General features: G+C 41.1%; 1 protein-coding gene across 1 annotated transcript in view; it reads left to right on the plus strand.

Annotated features, from left to right (window-relative positions):
- The window catches only part of FER1L6 (fer-1-like 6 (C. elegans)), a 152086-nt gene that overhangs the window by 118610 nt on the left and 15512 nt on the right, over nucleotides 1–17964 (plus strand). The window contains exons 32-37 of the mRNA XM_006830693.1: nucleotides 3752–3922; nucleotides 4631–4791; nucleotides 6994–7136; nucleotides 9947–10035; nucleotides 10470–10568; nucleotides 16091–16332. Coding sequence (XP_006830756.1) covers nucleotides 3752–3922; nucleotides 4631–4791; nucleotides 6994–7136; nucleotides 9947–10035; nucleotides 10470–10568; nucleotides 16091–16332 — 905 coding nt within the window. The remainder of the gene's footprint in view (nucleotides 1–3751; nucleotides 3923–4630; nucleotides 4792–6993; nucleotides 7137–9946; nucleotides 10036–10469; nucleotides 10569–16090; nucleotides 16333–17964) is intronic.

The raw sequence follows: 17964 nt of genomic DNA on the forward strand, positions 1-17964 counted from the left end.
CAGGGCTTCTTCCAGAAGTCTCTATCTGTTGACATTTGGTTGGATGCGTATATAATTGTCATCATGACTAAATTGCTCTCTAAATTCCAAAGTGTTCCAAAGGAGGAAGGAAGGGACTTGTGGGACTGACTGGGGCCTGGGGATCACTCTTCAAGGGCCTCACTGCTTCACTGTTCCCAAGAGGATATAACAGGCTCTGCCCTCCTATGGAAGGAGCTCTGGTAGCATAGTGGTTACAAATTGGGCTGCTAACCTCAAGGTCAGCAGTTTGAAACTACCAGCTGTTCCGCAGGAGAAAGATGAGGCTTTCTGCTCCCATCAAGATTTACAGCTTTGGAAACCCTGTACAGGGTCTCTATGAGTCAGAACCGACTCCACGGCACATAACCACCACCCACCACCCTCCTATGGAGTCCTGGTGTGATGCTGTGGGCTAATGCGTCAGACTGCAAAGTTGTTTGAACTGCAAGGTTGGTGGTTCAAGCTCACCAGCTGCTCCTTGGAAACACTATACAGGGTTGTTATGTGTCGGAATTGACTCAACAGCACTTAACAGCAACAACAACCCTCCTATACCCTGAGTCTTTGTCCTGCTTTACTTTTCCTCAGAGTTGTTGTTGTTAAGTGCTGTTGAGTCGGTTCCGACCCATAGCGACCCTGAACAAGGTTTCCAAGGCTGTAAATCTTTACAGGAGCAGAAAGCATCATCTTTCTCCCATGGAGTGGCTGGTAGTTTTGAACTAATGACCTTAAAGTTTGAAGCCCAATTCATAACCACTAGGCTACTAGAGTTCCTTTATCTGGTGTGTATCCTTGTGTTTCTGAGTTTCTTATCTCTCCTTTCACCATTGGAATGTAAGCTTCATTAGAGCAGGGGTCCTCAGCACCCAGGACAGAGTCCAGCACAGAGTGTGCACTCAAAAAGTATTTATTGAATGAATGAATGAACAAATGGATGGATGAGTCTGTAGTCAGTTGTTTGTGGGATGTAATGGAACCCTGTCTCTCTGTGTTGCCTTGAGATGGTATACACATCATGGTTCTTCCTTGGCAGTTCCTCATGATTTCTCTGGACATTTTCAGTTGTGTTCATTGCCTTGCTTTAACCATAAGGGAAAATAATGAGATCTGAGGACAGATCTATGGATTATTAATGACCCTCCACTCTACCAAGCATGAAGTCCTTCTCCAGGGACTGGTTCCTCCTCATAATATGCCCGAAGTAAGAGAGATGAAGTCTGGCCATTTTTGCTTCTGAGGAGTATTCTGGTCATACTTCTTCCAACACAAAGTTTTGTTCTTGTGGCAGACCATGGTACCTTTAATATTCGTCCCCAACACCATAAATCAAATACATCGATTCTTCTTTGGTCTTCCTTATTCACTGTCCAACTCTCACATGCATATGAGGTTATTGAAAATACCATGGCTTGGGCCAGGAGTACTTTAGTCCTCAAACGGACATCTTTACTCTTGAACACTATAAAAGGTCTTGTGAGGCATATTTGCCTAATGCAATACATCGTTTGATTTTTTGATTGCTGTTTCCAGGAGTGTCGTTGGTGGTTGTCAAATGAAGTTAATTTTTACCATGATGTTGTTTATTGCTCCAGTGGGGAGGATTTTTGTTTTCTTTACATTGAGGTGTAACCAATACTGAAGCAGTCTTTGAAGCAGTAAGAATGTTATCTGCTCTTCACTTTCAACATATCACAGGTTGTTAATGAGTCTTCCTCCAATCCTGATGCCGCATTCTTCATATAATCCAGTTTCTCAGAGTATTTGTTCATCATACAGATTGACTAAGTCTGGTGAAAGAATAGATCCTGGCACACACCTTTCCTGAATTTAAACCATTCAGTGTCTCCTTATTCTGTTCGAATGACTGCCTCCTGGTCCATATACAGGTTCCTTATGAGCACAATTAAGTGTTCAAGAGTACTTATTCTCTACAACGTTGTCCTTAGCTTGTCATGATCAATGTAGTCAAAGACCTTTGCCTAGTCAATAAAGCACAGGTAAATGTCTTTCTAATGAGTCAATAAAGGAATGACTGAATATACAAGGAACAATGGGACAATGGGACAATGCCATTGCTCTAAAACTTGGAGATACTGAATGTGTCCCCCCTAAACTCAGTTTTTGTCCCTTTCATGATATAGTCTCATTTCTCAAACCACCAAGACCTCTAGAGACAGTATCTCATTGGCACATGGTCACGATAAGCCCTGAGTAACTGCAAGTCCAACCATGGTGGGCTGTTTGTGGTATCTCTCTTACTGACTGGTCCAATTAAAATTCAGGAACTGTCCATTTGTGAACACACAGCTCGATGAGCAGACTAGATCCCCGAGTCCTCTGCACGGTTGCCAGGGGCAGTGAAGCACATAATAAGTCCTTGCTGAGAGGTAGCCATGGAGAAGGCAAAGCTCAGGGATCACCAACTGGAGGCCTCCTTATGAGAAACCTCCAGAATCTCAATTACAGTTAGGAGTCCAAGCTGTAGGATTGCCCAATGAAGGCAATCCTATGGAAAGACACATGATTTTCTTCCTCCAATAGGCATATCCTTGCCCACCGAGCTAATTCAATCATTTACAATCACTGGGCTGTTGAGCAAGAGTCTGCTCTTTCTGTTAGAGGAGGGTTAATTATCTCCCAGCAATGTAGTGATTGCTGTCCCTGCCACACCAGGGACCGAGTGTCAGGACAAAGTAGATCTAACCATGAGGATAGCAGGCCAAACAGGCTGGGAAGGAATTCTCCCTTCTTCCTTTCCTTCTCTGTCCTTGGCACCTAGTCCCTCTCACCCTGTCTCAGAACTGCCAGAATCCAGAGCAACTAGAGCTGGAAGCAGGGGAAATGCTTTACATTTGTTTTCAGAAAGCGATTTTCTAAAGTGCCAAGTTTCACTCAAAAGTGAATCCTTGAGTATATGTAAGTTTGGAACTCACTAGTATGGTCACAAAGAACCCCGCTGCACTGCTGTTCTGTGAGACACCTTACATCGCATTGTTGTGGCATTGTTGGAGGAGCACTGAACTAGGGGCCAGGAAACCTGTGCTTGTCCCCGGTCAGTCTGGTTCATGACCCTGAGCAAGGCATGGTGGTATCTGGATTCGCGCCCTGGTGATGCTGTAGAATGAGTGCAGGTCTACTAACCACAAGGTTCAAACCCACCAGCTTTCTCCACAGGAGAAAGATGAGACTTTCTGACCGCATAAAGATTTACAGCCTCAGAAACACTATACAGGGTTGCTATGAATTCTAACTGACTTCTTGGCAGCTGCTTTTTGTGTTTTTTTTTGTCTATCAGATGAAGGGATCAGATATGCTGATTTTTAACACCTCAGAGCTCAAGCAAGTCTTTACTAAGTGTCTGCATTTGGTATCTGCAATGCAGGCACCGACTGGGCAGAGATGGAAAGTTGGGGCTCATAGAGGCTGCACACAGGCTGCAAATTGATGTCATGTTGCCAGGTGCTGCCAATCTTGTTCCGACAATGACCCTGTGCACAACAGAACACAATACCGCCTGGTCCTGCACCATCCTCACTCTTTTCATTCCGTTTGAGCCCATTGTTACTGCCACAGTGTCAATCGATCTCCTTGGGGGCCTACCTCTTTGTTATTGATCTTCTTTACCAAGTATGACATCCTTCTTCCAGGGCCCTAAGCTAGCTGAAAGCAGTGTGGGGAAGGTTCCCTGTGTTGCCACACGTAACTCCTGAAGTCTCCGTTTGGGTTGCAGGTCATTTGAGATCCAGGCCACGTTCCCCAAGGAGTCTCTGCTCTCTGTCCTCATCTATGACCATGACATGATCGGAACTGATGACCTCATTGGTGAGACCAAGATTGACCTAGAAAACCGCTTCTACAGCAAGCACCGGGCCATCTGTGGCTTGCAGAGCCAGTATGAGATGTGAGTTTCTTTTTCCTGCAGACCCTGTTTGTGTTCCGCGGTTGTTATCCAGCCTTCTGGGCTTTGGACACTGTACCAATTATCCATGCTCTCAGAAAGCCAGGCAAGTTACAAACAGGCTCCATGTCAGCAGGGCTGGTTTGAGGAAAGAAACTTAAGTGTACTTTATTGCAAATTAATCATTTTTAAACAAACAGCTAGTTAGGATTGTTTTTTTGTTTGTTTGGTTGGTTTTTAATGGGAGAGGGAATTGGAAAGATGGAGAAGTTCACCACCAGTAAAATCACTGATTAGAGAGAAAAAAAGCCATCAGAACTTCCTGCCTGTGGTATCTAAGTGATTTTGGGTGGGGCTCGGGGGAGGGGGGGAGGCAAAACGCAGTTAAACTGAAAGGAAAAATTAGGCTTTCTCCTTAGAATAAATAACAGCTGAATGGCTGTCCTACTAAGACCCAAACAAAAACTGACTGCCAAGTATTTTGATGTCAAGTTACTTCGAAGTCCTGTCTTACATGTAAGCTGCATTATTTGGTTAGCTGAGACCAGGTTCTCCTTCCAGAAGACAGGAGAAGGAATGAAAAGAAACAACACTCATCCCATCTGTTTAGTATAGCAAGTTGACTCTTGTGGCGCTCACACATCAAGCCAGGGAGGTCCTCTCTCTGTGAGTGGCCAACTCTCACCTTGTCTGTCCTCCTTCCACCTTCAGAGAAGGATACAATGCTTGGAGAGACACGTCCAAACCCACTGAAATCCTCACCAAACTCTGCAGAGACCACAAGCTGGATGGACCCTACTTTCGCCCAGGGAAAATACAGATAGGAAGCCAGGTCTTTTCTGGAAAAACATCCTTCACTGAAGAGGACTCTGGTAACTCCCCACAGAAAGCTTCCGGCTGGTGCTAGTCTTTGAAAATCTGCCTGCTAGTGGTATTTGTGGCCAATGGTGCAGGGGTGGTGGGCCCTCTAATTTTAAAAGCAATACATGTTTGCTGTAGGAAAATACAGAGAAGGAGAAGGGTAAGAATCACTCATAACCTCCAAATTCAGAGATAACCAGGCCGGAAGATTTCCATTTACAGTGTGTGTGTGTGTGTGTGTGTGTAAATGTTACATTTCCACAGAATCATACATGTGTCATATATGTAGTTTTGTGCCCTTTCTTTTTCCACCGAGTTATCGATGTGCCATTATTGAGTTAACCAGTCCCCTTTTAGATATTTACATGGTTCCATTCTTATCCTGACAATGCTACCATAAATTTCCTTATACGTGGTTTTGCACATTTGTGGTATTTAGGTAGTATAGATTTATGTCATATAGATGATGGGAGGAGAATTTTTGTGAAAGGTAAGCAATAGCTTTAAAATGAACCTTATATGAATAATTATATGAATATAATTGGGCACAACTCAAATTACCCCCATACATGTTACACCAATTGAGTCCACTTCAATGCCAAGAAACAGATATTTCATATGAACATTGTGGGATGAGCCATTTGAATTCTTGGGACAAGTCATATAAGTGTCCTATAAATTTAAGATGATAAAAAAGCCATTTTCACTTTACTTTTGTGATACAGAACAATTTTTATCATGCCAGTCTCTCAACTTGATGCTTAAAACATCCTGCATATGATGTAGTACTTTGGATGCCCAGATCCCAGTAAAGGACAGGGCTGTTGTTGTTAAGTGCCGTCAAGTCAATTCTGAATCTGAGTAACCCTGTATAGGGTTTCCGAGGAGAGGTTTGAACCAACTTTGTGGTTCAAACCAACCTTGTGGTCCAATGCTTTATCCCACAGTGCGATACCAGGACTCCATAAAGAATAGAGTATAAGATGTTTAATATAGCTCTTTTGATCTCCCTTTGACATCAAAATTTTTCCTTATCATTTTCACCCCAAGAACCATTTGAAGGTTCTTATAGGTTAACTTTTAGATATTCAGATGTATCTTAATGACATATGAATAAATTAATTTTGAGAAAAATACTTTTCATATTAAACTCTATTAAGTCAATTTAGTTCCTGGTCAGCGTTACATACCTTACCATGATGGAACAAATTGCATTTTTTTTTTTTTTTGCCCACTAAAAAGTAAAAATGATCTTCATGGAGATCAGTTCTTGATTGATTAAACTTTATGACAAAGGTTTAATTAAGTGATTATTTGTTGGTTTCTCTCAAGCTTTAATGTCTGTAATTATTGCTGTTAGAAGTTCTTTTCTTGTCACATCCTTTTTAATGAAGTTCATTTTCCCCATATCAAATTGAGTCATTATAATTGTTATGAACATTTTGTTCTTCCAGTAATTTTTATCATGAATTGTATATTTAAAATCATGTTTTGTCCTTGTATCTTGGCAAATCATGAGAAAGGTGTGAGAAATTTTATGAGACACCAGGATTATTGTTGTTACGTGCCATCGGGTTGGTTCTGAGGCATAGCGATCCTGTGTGCAGTATGCAAGGCTTTAAATCATTGTGGGACTGAAACAGACTGAAATAATAAGAGAGAAGGAAGGAAGGAGTGAGAGAGAGTCAGAGCAAGAGAACGAAAGAGCTTGAGTTTTATCTGGAGTGTTAACTGAAAGGTGAGATCAAAATTACCTCTGAAATCAAAACAGTAAATCGAAACATTCTGCTTTGGTAAAGTGACAGATTAGAGAATCTTTCCGGAGAGCATCCCAAGAAATAGGCAGCAGCAAGAGACTGCCGTAGGCATCTGAATTCACCATCTTGCACCTCTGATTCCCCAGGACCCTCGCACGCTATGGCAGTAGCAGACAGTTTAGATTGCCAGGAAACATAACCTATTGAATACAAGATTGTGCTGCATAGAGGCTGCGTGGGGGACCCATCTCACGTCTCTCTGCAATTTCTATCTCGTCCTCCTTCCCACCACTCTAGCCCTTCTTCTTCCTTTTCCACTTTTGATGCCTCTCTCATCTCCTGGTCCTGCAGTATATTTCATCTTTAAGGACGTCATTAAAAACATATTGACCCCTCATCACTGTTTCCTTGCAGGATGGACATCTGACAAGTTTTTATTTTCTTTCCTCCGTGTAGATGACATTGTGGAGTCCTATGAGCACTTGGCCCTGAAGGTCCTACATTCATGGGAGGACATCCCAGAGGTTGGGTGTCGACTGGTTCCTGAACACATAGAAACTCGGCCACTGTACCACAAGGATAAGCCAGGAATGGAGCAGGTAGTAGGCAAGCTGGACTGACCCCGTAGGAATGTTCGACCCCATCTTGTTTTTGTTTGCTGTTAAGTCAATTTCGACTTACAGCAACTCCGTGCATACATTTTCTGTAAATCTTTACTGGAGCAGAAAGCCTCATCTTTCTCATTTAGAATGGCTGGTGGATTTGAACTGTAGATCTTGCAGTTAGCAGCGCAATACATAACCCACTACGCTACCAGGGCTACCTTAATTGCCTCATTATAAATTGAATTTCCATAAAGGAATTTAAGACTATAATCAGAAATGTTCTAATTAGACTTCTTGGTGGCTATGCTTCTCTAGCAGGGTTCATTTTGCCCCCCAAGGAACATTTTTGGTTGTCACAACGGGGGGTGGGTGGATGTTTCTGGCATCCAGTGGGTAAAGGGCAAGCTATGCATCCTACAATTGACACACTCACATAACAAAGAACAAACCTGCCCAAAATGCCAAACTTAAGAACTTGGCCTGGGAGTCAGTGTTTTTGGTTTTGTTGAGAGTGGTTTCCCACCCCACACCCCTTTTTATAATTTATCACGCTCTAAAAATTTACACCCTCGGAAACCCTGTACAGGGTCGCTATGGGTCGGAATCGACTCGATGGCACTTAACAACAACAATTGGAATAATCAGAGTCTTGGTGTGGCACTGTGGGTTAATGCACCAGACTGCAAAGCCGTTTGAACTGCAAGGTCGGCGGTTCAAGCTCACCAGCTGCTCCTAGGAAACCCTATACAGGGTCGCTATGGGTCGGAACTGACTCGATGGCACACAACAACTGGAATAATCCTAACTTTTGAGAAAATCCAAAACCTATTTATGCCCAAAACCTCATCTAAAAACAACCATAACCACACAGTACATAGTTTCCCCAGAGACGCTGTAGACAGTGGCTTACCTTGAAGAGTCATGGGAAAATGACTAAAAGGCTGGATTAAGGGACAGAAGGGAACAGAGGATAATTTTTATTAAGAACCTTCTCTGCATTAATCCCTTCACATCAATTCTCTATCTCCTAATTTGGATGACCATATAATTGTTTTTCCAAACTGGGATCATTTTGACAGTAAAAGAGAGCACTCTTAATTATTATGCTGGGGGCATGTAAAGAGTTCTGGTAGTGTAGTGGTTACGAATTGGGCTGCAAACCACAAGGTCAGCAATTCAAAACTACCAGCTGCTCGTGGGAGAAAGATGAGGCTTTCTGCTCCCATAAAGATTTACAGCCTTGGAAACCCTGTACAGGGTCACTATGGGTCAGAACCAACTAAACGGCACTTAACAACAACAGGGAGCATATACCAGTATTTTATTAGCAAAATAAGAGTGTCTGGATCACCTGGGAGTCCTAGTGTGGCATGGTGGGCTGGACTGCAAAGTCAATTTGAACCTCAAGGTCATCAGTGCAAGCTCACCAGCTGTTCCTTGTAAACCCTATACAGGGTTGCTTTGGGTCAGAACTGACTCAACAGCTCTTAACAACAAATGAATCACCTTACTCTCATTTTTCAATGAGCCTTGTTGTTGTTAGGTGCCATCGAGTTGGTACCAACTCATAGTGACCTTATGCACAGCAGAATGAAACACTGCCCAATCTTGGGCCAGCCTCACTGTTGTTGCCATGCTTGAGCCCACTGATGTGGCCACTTTGCCAATCCATCTTGCTTGGGGTCTTCCTCTTTTTCTCTGACCATCCACCTTACCAAACATGATATCCTTCTCCAGCAACTAGTCCATACTAACAATATGTCTGAAGTTTGGCCATCTTGGCCTCCAAGGAGCATTCTGGCTGCACTTCTTCCAACATGGATCAAAAATGTTGGGGTTTTTTGGCAGCCCATGGCACTTTCCATATTCTCCTCCAACACCATGACTCAAAAGCATCAATTCTTCCATGGTCTTCCTTATCCCTTGTCCAGCTTTCGCATGGATATGAGGTTTTGCATGCAGTCAGCATTGTTGTATAGTTATTATGATGGTCACTTTTAAGATCAGGAAATGTAGGTTCAGGAAATTGAAGTAACTTGTTCAAGGTTACCCAGCTGGTAAGTAGAAGATCTGGATTTTACAGAGGTGATATGAGTCCATAGCTCATGCTCTTTCACAAACTCAGAATTCTCTGTGCCTTCTCTCCACATGGGCTCTGAAGTATGGAGCTCAAGAAAATGAGTAGAAGGCCATTTCTGCCATTAATTAGCCACAGGACTTCAGACAATGTCATAGACTTCCCTGGGCCTCATTTTCTTTATATGAAAAACAGAAACATGGTTGTGGTAAGTCTTAAAGGAGATAATGAATGTTAAGTTGTATTGGCAACAATGACATGATATTTTTGACATAGTATTTTAGTAAACCCTAGAAATTTACAAAGAGAACAGGGTCAATAGACAAGGGTTAAGTCTAGATTCTGCTACTAGAATCTGCTGTTGTGTAATCCTGGGCAAAATGTTTGCTCCTCTACTAGATAGGAATAATGGCATCTACCCAGTGGAAATGTTGCAAGAGTTAATGATGTAATGTGTATCAAGGGCACCGCATTGTATCTATTGCATAGCAGGTGCTCAATAAGAGTTTGCTCACTCTTCTTGTTTTTAATTTATGCTATAACTATTTCCAAATAAAACTTAAGTTATATCTTTGTCAACAGATATGATACACATTTATAAAGCTACCAAGATGTATCTAAGATCTGTTTCTAGTAAAAGAATCTTTCAAAACCATGAATGGTCAATTGCCCATGGGTCCCCAGTCACTTCTCCCAAAGCTAAAGGATGTCGTCTTTTCTTTACAAGGGTCGCCTGCAGATGTGGGTGGACATGTTCCCCAAGGATATGCCCCAGCCTGGACCTCCTGTTGACATTTCACCAAGGCAGCCCAAAGGGTAACTCAGTGGGACATGTATTTTTAAGAGGAAGAGATCATGGGAGCACCCTAAAAGGTCATGCCATTTGATCTGGTATCTGATTGACTATGTTAATCATTTGGCATTTGATAATCCTCACTTTCCATCTAGCCAGTTACAGTAGGGGGTGGGTGGTAGAAGTGGTAGTAATTACAATGGTGGCCCTTAGCATATGGTAGGAGCTTCTGAGTTTCAAGTTCCTCATCTGAAAAAGGTTGGTTGGTGGGAAGAAGATCTGTTCAGAGTAATCTGTGTCCTCAGTGATTTTGAAGTTTCCAGTTATGACATTTGGTTCAGATGGAACCAAGACCATGAAAATGTTGGGGAAACTTAAGGTAATACCAGAATCACAGAGCTATAAGCACATTCCTCTTTCAAGGTCTTCGACTTAATTCAGCTTCCCCTAACTCTAGGTATGAATTGAGAGTGACCATCTGGAACACTGAAGACGTTATTTTAGAGGATGAGAATATCTTCACAGGACAAAAATCAAGTGATATTTATGTTAAAGGGTAAGCTCATTAGCCAGTCTCTCCTCCCTTTGATTCTCCTCCTTACTTCTTTAATACCTAACCAAGTCTACTTCTACACGGAGGGTTCGCTACCACAGCTGCCACACAAGGAGACCCTCTTACTCACTTTATTAGGTAAGTTCTCTTCCCTTGTCAAACACTGTTCTTATTTGGTCAAAATATGCTAAGAATTATTTCGTTATGAATATGTATTCATGAGAAAGTCTTAGTGTTTCCTCTTATTCAATTAAATGTTGGCTACATAAACTTTTAGAGTAATATACATACACCCATCATTTCTCTGAAAGGAACAAGAGATGTAGCATCATTATTAATACAAGATTTTAAGATTTGTAATGTGGTTAAGTCTGTAATGCTAAAGCAAAAGCTAAAAACTAGAAATACCCATTGGCTAGTTCTCACCACTCATCTGTCAGTTTGTCATACTGTAGTGGTGTGTGTGTTGCTGTGATACTAGAGGCTATGCCACATGTATTTTAAATACCAGTGATGCAACCATGGTGGACACCAGACTAAGACAGACTAGGAAGAAGGAGAGGTGGACTACTTCATTATTAGCCACTGAAAACCTTATGAATAGCAGAATGTTCACTGATATAGTGTCAAAATGCACTCAAAGTTGAAATGCACTCAAGACTGAGGAAGATCTGCCTTATTAAGTTTTTATTGTGACTTGAGTGATACTTTACATGGGAGAACATCAGCTTCACACTCATTCTATCATCTTTCATTTCGTTGCAATGATTACAATCCCCTCCAGGTATCATCATTCACTAGTATTTGCTTCTATTCCCTCTGTTTTGTTTTTTGATGTACATCAAAACACTCAGGAATATACAATCATTCAAACAACTAAAGGGCATGCCCTGCAAGCCTGCCCCCTGACCGCCAGCACACAGCTCCTCTCCATCATATCATCTCTTGTGTTGCCGCTTCTCTGAATAGGTTGACTTGAATCTTAATGGGATCATAGAGTAGGTACTCCTTGAGTGTAGCTCCTTCTACTCAGGGGTGTGTTGGTGAGATCCATCAAGTCAGTTCCAACCCATAGCAACCATGTATAGAGTTTCTGAGGAGCAATTGGTGAGGTTGAACTGCTGACTTTGCAGTCCAGCACCTTAACCCCACAGCACCACATCAGGACCTTAATAATGTGAATGTAGCAAAGCTTTCAGGACCCTTCATATGCTGATAAGGGAATAACTTAAAATGAGAAGAAACAGCTTCAAACATTCATTAATAATAGGAGAACATGGATTGTATGATATATTAACTTAGGAAATTGGAATTTGCCAAAAAGAAATAAAATGCATAAAGATTGCTATCCTAGGCACTAGTGAGCTGAAATGACTGGTATTGACCATTTTAATTACGGTTTACTATGCTGAGAGTGGCACATTGAGGAGGAATGGCATCACATGCATCCTCAAAAAGACCATTTCAAGATCTATCCTGAAGTACAATGCTGTCTATGATAGGATAATATCGATACACCTACAAGGAAAGCCAGTTAATATTACTATTATTCAGATTTATACACCAACCACTAAAGCCAATGATGATGAAATAGACCAACTTTTAAATTGATCAAACATGCAATTAAGATGCACTGATAATTACTGGTGATTGGAATGCAAAAGTTGGAAATAAAAAGAATCAGTAGTTGAAAAATATGGCCTTGGTGATAGAAACAATGCTAAAGATTGCATGAAATTTTGCAAGACCAATGACTTATTCACTGTAAATACATTTTTTTTCAACAACATAAAAGACCTAACCATATGGAATATACAAGAATTAAATTGTCTACATCTGTGGGATAAAACTATGGAGAAGCTCAATTACATCTGTGGGATAAAACTATGGAGAAGCTCAATTACCAGGCCAGGGGCAGACTGTGAACCCAAACCATCAATTACTCATATGCAAGTTCAGGATGAAGCTGAAGAAAATTAAAACGAGTCCACAAGAGCCAAAATATGACCTTGTAATCCCACCTGAATTTATAGACCACCTCAAGAACAAATGTGATGCATTAGACACTATAGTGACTGAAGACTAGAGAAAGTGTGGGATAACATCAAGAAAATCATCCATGAAGAAAGGAAAAGGTCATTTAAAAAGACAGGAAAGAAAGAAAAGACAAAACTATATGTCAGAAGAAACTTTGAAACTTGCTCTTAAACATACAGAAGCTAAAGCAACCGAAAGAAATAACAAAAGAACTGAATAAAAAATTTCAAAGGGCAGTTTGAGAAGACCAAGTCAAGTATTATAATGAAATGTGCAAAACCTGGAATTTTAAAAAAAAGCAAAAACAAAAAGGGATACCCTCCTCCACATTTCTCATGAAAGAACTGTAGAAAATATTGAAGCTTCAGGTTGCAATATTGAAGGATGCTGTAGACAATAATGCAGGTAGCATCAAAAGAAGATGGAAGGCATATACAAAAGAATTGGTCAATGTTAAATCATTTCAATAGGTAGCATATGATCAAGAACCAATGGTATTGATGGAAGAAGTCAAAGCTGCACTGAAGGCATTAGTGAAAAACAAGGCTTCAGGAATTGATGGAGTAGCAATGGAAATGTTTCAAGAAACTGACTCAGTGCTGAAGGCCTTCATTTGTCTATGCCAAGAAATCTGGAAGACAATTACCTGGCAACCGATTGGAAAAGATCTATATTTGTGCTGATCCCAAAGAAACGTAATCCAAAAGAAGACAAAAATAATTGAACAATATCATTAATAATACACTTGCAGTAGTACATGCCATATTTTAGAAGAGAACGTGAAACTAGGAATATCACTGCTGATGTCAGATGAATCTTGGCTGAAAACCAAAAGTACCAGAAAGATACTTTACATGTGCTTTATTGACTATGTGGATCATAGCAAACTGTGGATAACATTGGGAAGAATGGGAATTCCAGAGGCAGTTGTTAGAACAGAAAAAGGGGTACTGAATGGTTTAAAGTCAGGAAAGATGGGTGTCAGGGTTGTAGCCTGTCACCATACTTATTCAACCTGTATGTGGAACAAATAATCAGAAATTCGATGACATGAAGAAGAGCATGTCATCAGGATTAGAAGACTCATAACAACCTCTGACATGCAGATGACACAACCTTGCTTGTGCAGGAAGCCAAGAAGACTTGAAAAACTTACTGATGAAGACCAAAACGAAAATTAAAATCCTTATAACCGGACCAATACATGACATTATGGTAAGGAGAAAAGATTGACATTGTCAAAGATTTCATTTTGCTTTGATCCACAGTCAACTCTCATGGAATCAGCAGCCAGGAAATCAAATAACCCTTTGCATTAGGAAAATCTACTGCAAAAGACTTCATAAAAGTGCCAAAGAGCAAAGATGTTACTTTGAGAGCTAAGGTGTGCCTGACTCAAGTCATGGTATTTTCAATGGCCTCATATGCTTGTGAAACTTGGACAGTGAATAAGGAAGACTGTAGAAGAATTGATGCATTTGACTTGGAAGAAGTACAACCAGAGTGTTTTCAGAAGTAGTAGGGTGGTGAGATGATATCTCTTGTATTTGGACATGTAGTCAGGAGGGCCAGTCCCTGGAAAAAGACATCATGCTTGGTACAGTGGAAGATCAATGAGAAGAGGATAACCTCCAAAGAGATGTATTGACACAATGGTAAGAACAGTGGGGTCAAACATACCAATTAATGAGGATGGCGCAGGACCAGGCAATGGTTCATTTTATTGTGCCACAGGGTAGCTATGCGGTGAAACCAACTTAATGGCACCTAACAATAACAACAATTGGGCTAGTCCTACTGATTAAAAAGATGCCAACCTAGGACCCATTGAACAAAACATGTGATATGAATTATATTGTTCTAGAATTTCTGCATCCTATTGGGTCACCTTTCTTTGGAATGGGCACAAATATGGATCTCTTCCAGTCAATTGGCCAGGTAGTTGTCTTCCAAATTTCTTGGCAGAGACAAGTGAGTGCTTCCAGATGTTTGTTGAAACATGTGTCAATTCATGGAGCCTTATTTTTCACCAATGTCTTGAGTGTAGCTTGTACTTCTTCCTTCAGTCCCATCAGTTCTTGACTATGCAATGGTTAAACACCGATCTTCTATCTTTTGATGCTTTCTGCATCATTCAGTAGTTTACCCATGTTGTTGTTTAGTGCCATAAAGGGTGTCCAAGCAGTGGCTGGTGGGTTTGAACCTCCAACCTTGCAGTTAGCAGTTCAGTGCTTATTTATCCTATAGTGCCACCCCAGGACCATAGAATCCTTCAATATTTCAACTTGAGGCTTGAATTTTTTCCTTAAATTCTTTCAGTTTGAGAAGTGTTCTTGCTTTTCGGCTTTCTAACTCCATGTCTTTTCATATCGCATTACAATTCTTTGTCTTATCAAGCCACTCTTTGAAATCTTCTGTTTAGCTCTTATTCAAATCTTTTTTTTTCCCATTCACTTTGCTGTTGTTGTTGGTATATGCCCGGGAGTCGGTTCCGACCCATAGCGAGCCTGTACAGGGTTTCCAAGGCTGTAAATCTTTACGGGAGCAGAAAGCCTCGTCTTTCTCCCATGGCACAGCTGGTAGTTTCGAACTGCTGACCTTGCGGTTCGCAGCCCAATTCGTAACCACTACGCTACCAGAGCTCCTTTAGCTAATTTATATTAGAGCAAGTTCCAGTTTCTTCTGATATCTGTTTTGGGTCTTTTCTTTCTCTCCTGTCTTCATGAATAATGTCCTTGATGTCATCCTACAACTCATATGGTCTTTGGTCATGACTGTTCAGTGTATCAAATAAGTAGGTTTTTAAAAAACAGACTTAAGATTCTCAAAAATTCCTGTCTGATCATTAAAGACTAGTATTACCAAGGCTCAAGGTATGGTTGGATTTTAGAAGATTTGGGGTTGGTACTTTCAAATGTCTAGCCATTAAGTGTGTTCAAAGAGATGCTTATGTTCACACTCTCAATTTCCTACCCTCTCACTCACTTCTCTTCTAACCCCAATCTGACTTCTGCCCCCAACATGTCTAAATTAGTTCAACTGTAGAGGCCTCCAGCCACTGTCAATGTAGCGGATGTTCAGGGCTGGAGGTAGCACCTTTTAGGAAGAAGGCTCTCAGTGTGAGAGGAACTGCCTCAGAGCAAAACTCCACTGCTCAATGAGAGAATTGGTCAGAGTGTAATTGTGTTCTCAGATGCCCTTGGATTCAAATTTCCTTGACATTTCCTAAATGGTTCTTCTTTATTGCATGGTACTTCCGGTCCACTCAAGAACAACTAGAGACAGTTCACCAACCTGGCTTGGAATGAGAATCTCATTTTTTTTCCTTTTATAGAGTCAACCAAAGCTTTCATGTCAGATTATTAAAATTATATAATAATTTTTAAACACTGAGCTATAGCAATATTGAAACTCCTTAATCAATCTTGGTAATGCTGGTGCCTGAATCATGTTCTCCAAGGGTTTAATTTTCTCTTACCTTTATTCAGGTGGATAAAGGGATTAGAAGATGACAAGCAGGAGACAGATGTCCATTATAACTCTCTGACGGGAGAAGGGAATTTCAACTGGCGCTTCCTGTTTCCATTTAAGTATCTCCCAGCTGAGAAACAAATGGTCATCACCAAGAGGGAGAACATCTTTTCCTTGGAGAAGATGGAGTGTAAGACTCCAGCTGTTCTGGTGCTCCAGGTTTGGGATTTTGAGAGACTGTCCTCGGATGACTTCCTGGGTAAGCACTGACTCCCTCAAGCACTCATGAGAGACCGGATGGCACATGACCGTGTTAAGGGGTTGAGCTGAGTTCTCTGTTTAGTTTGATTTCACCACAAGGGTAATCATTTTGTGCTATTTATGATAGCAAAAAATTGGAAACCACCCAATGGCCATTAATAGGGGATTGGCTAAATGTCATAGTGGTGGTGTTGTTAGGTGCCATCGAGTCAGTAACAACTCATAGTGGCACTATGCACAACAGAATGAAACACTGCCCGGCCCTGCAAAACGTCAGAATCGTTCCTACATTTGAACCTACAGATGTTGCCACGGTGCCAATCCATCTCGTTAGGGGTCATCGTCTTTTTCTCTGACCCTCCACTTTACCAAACATGATATCCTTCTCCAGGGACTACAGACACTTACTAATTCAGGCAGACTTTGCTCTATTGCCAAGAAGCTGTTAAACTTTAATTTCTGTACCTCAGAGAGTGTTAGTCCTTTAGTTACATTGCCACATTTGTAACTCCTAAGTACAATACCTCCCACAGAGTGAGCACTTGGTAAGTGATAAGCCTGCAGTCATTAAGAATATTCAATGACTTGAAAAACTGTGCAGGATGTATTAAGTGAAAAAGAACAAACTGTGTACAACACCCCCATTTTGCAAAATATGTTGATATGTATAGGCAAAAGAGTCAAAGAAACAGAGAAAGACTAACACAGAACTAAACACCAATATGTTCAGCAGTGGTCATGGTGGATGTGGGATTATGGAAAAGTTTTCCATCTTTTTTTTTTTACATATGTGCATGTTCTAAAATGTCTACAATTAATGAATTTTACATTTTTAATAGGAAAAGGTTACTAAAAAGAGAGAAGTGTATGTAACCTTCTCATGGCATGCATCTTACCCTGCCTTGTATTTACTTATTCAAAAGCCGTTTTTTGAAATCCCACTAAAGTTCTTTCATGGAGTCCTGGTGTGGCCACTGCAGGTTAATGTGCTGGACTTCTAGGTTGGAGGTTCAAACTCACCAGCCACTCCTCAGAAACCATATACAAAGTTTCTTATACACTATGAATCGGAAACAACTCGATAGCAACAGCAAAGCTCTTCCTGTGTCCTCGAGTGTCGGCACAGTGAATATTGTGCCTGACCTGAAGGACTTTACTGGACTCAAAGTGGGAGTTGAGGTGGAGAGGAGGGCTGTCCTATGGGAGAAGTGTGAAGGCAAGGGAAATTTATAGGAGAGGCACTTAATCTAGGTTGCCCTAAGGGAGCAGAGACTGTTTAGCAATGATGGCGCCTGAACTGAGATTCAGAAGTTGAATTTTCTATCTCTCTGCTCTTGTCTTCTACTCATTACCACATTATTTACACACCAACTCCTCACTTACTGGCATTGTTAGGTTCCAAGGACCAGGGATTTATATGAAAATCGGTGTTAGACAAAAATGGAAAATAATCACATCATTACATAACTGCCAAATTACATCATTATGTAACTTCCAAAGGGGCCCTGGACTACTACTAACTGCAAGGTTGGCAGTTCAAACCCACAAGCTTCTCTGAGGGAAATGTTGTTATTAAGTGTCACTGAGTCAGTTCTAATTTACAACTACCCTGTATAGTGTTTCTGAGGAA

This window comes from Chrysochloris asiatica, unplaced genomic scaffold (genome assembly GCF_000296735.1).
Source record: "Chrysochloris asiatica unplaced genomic scaffold, ChrAsi1.0 scaffold00001, whole genome shotgun sequence".
Classification (NCBI taxonomy): Eukaryota; Metazoa; Chordata; class Mammalia; order Afrosoricida; family Chrysochloridae; genus Chrysochloris; species Chrysochloris asiatica.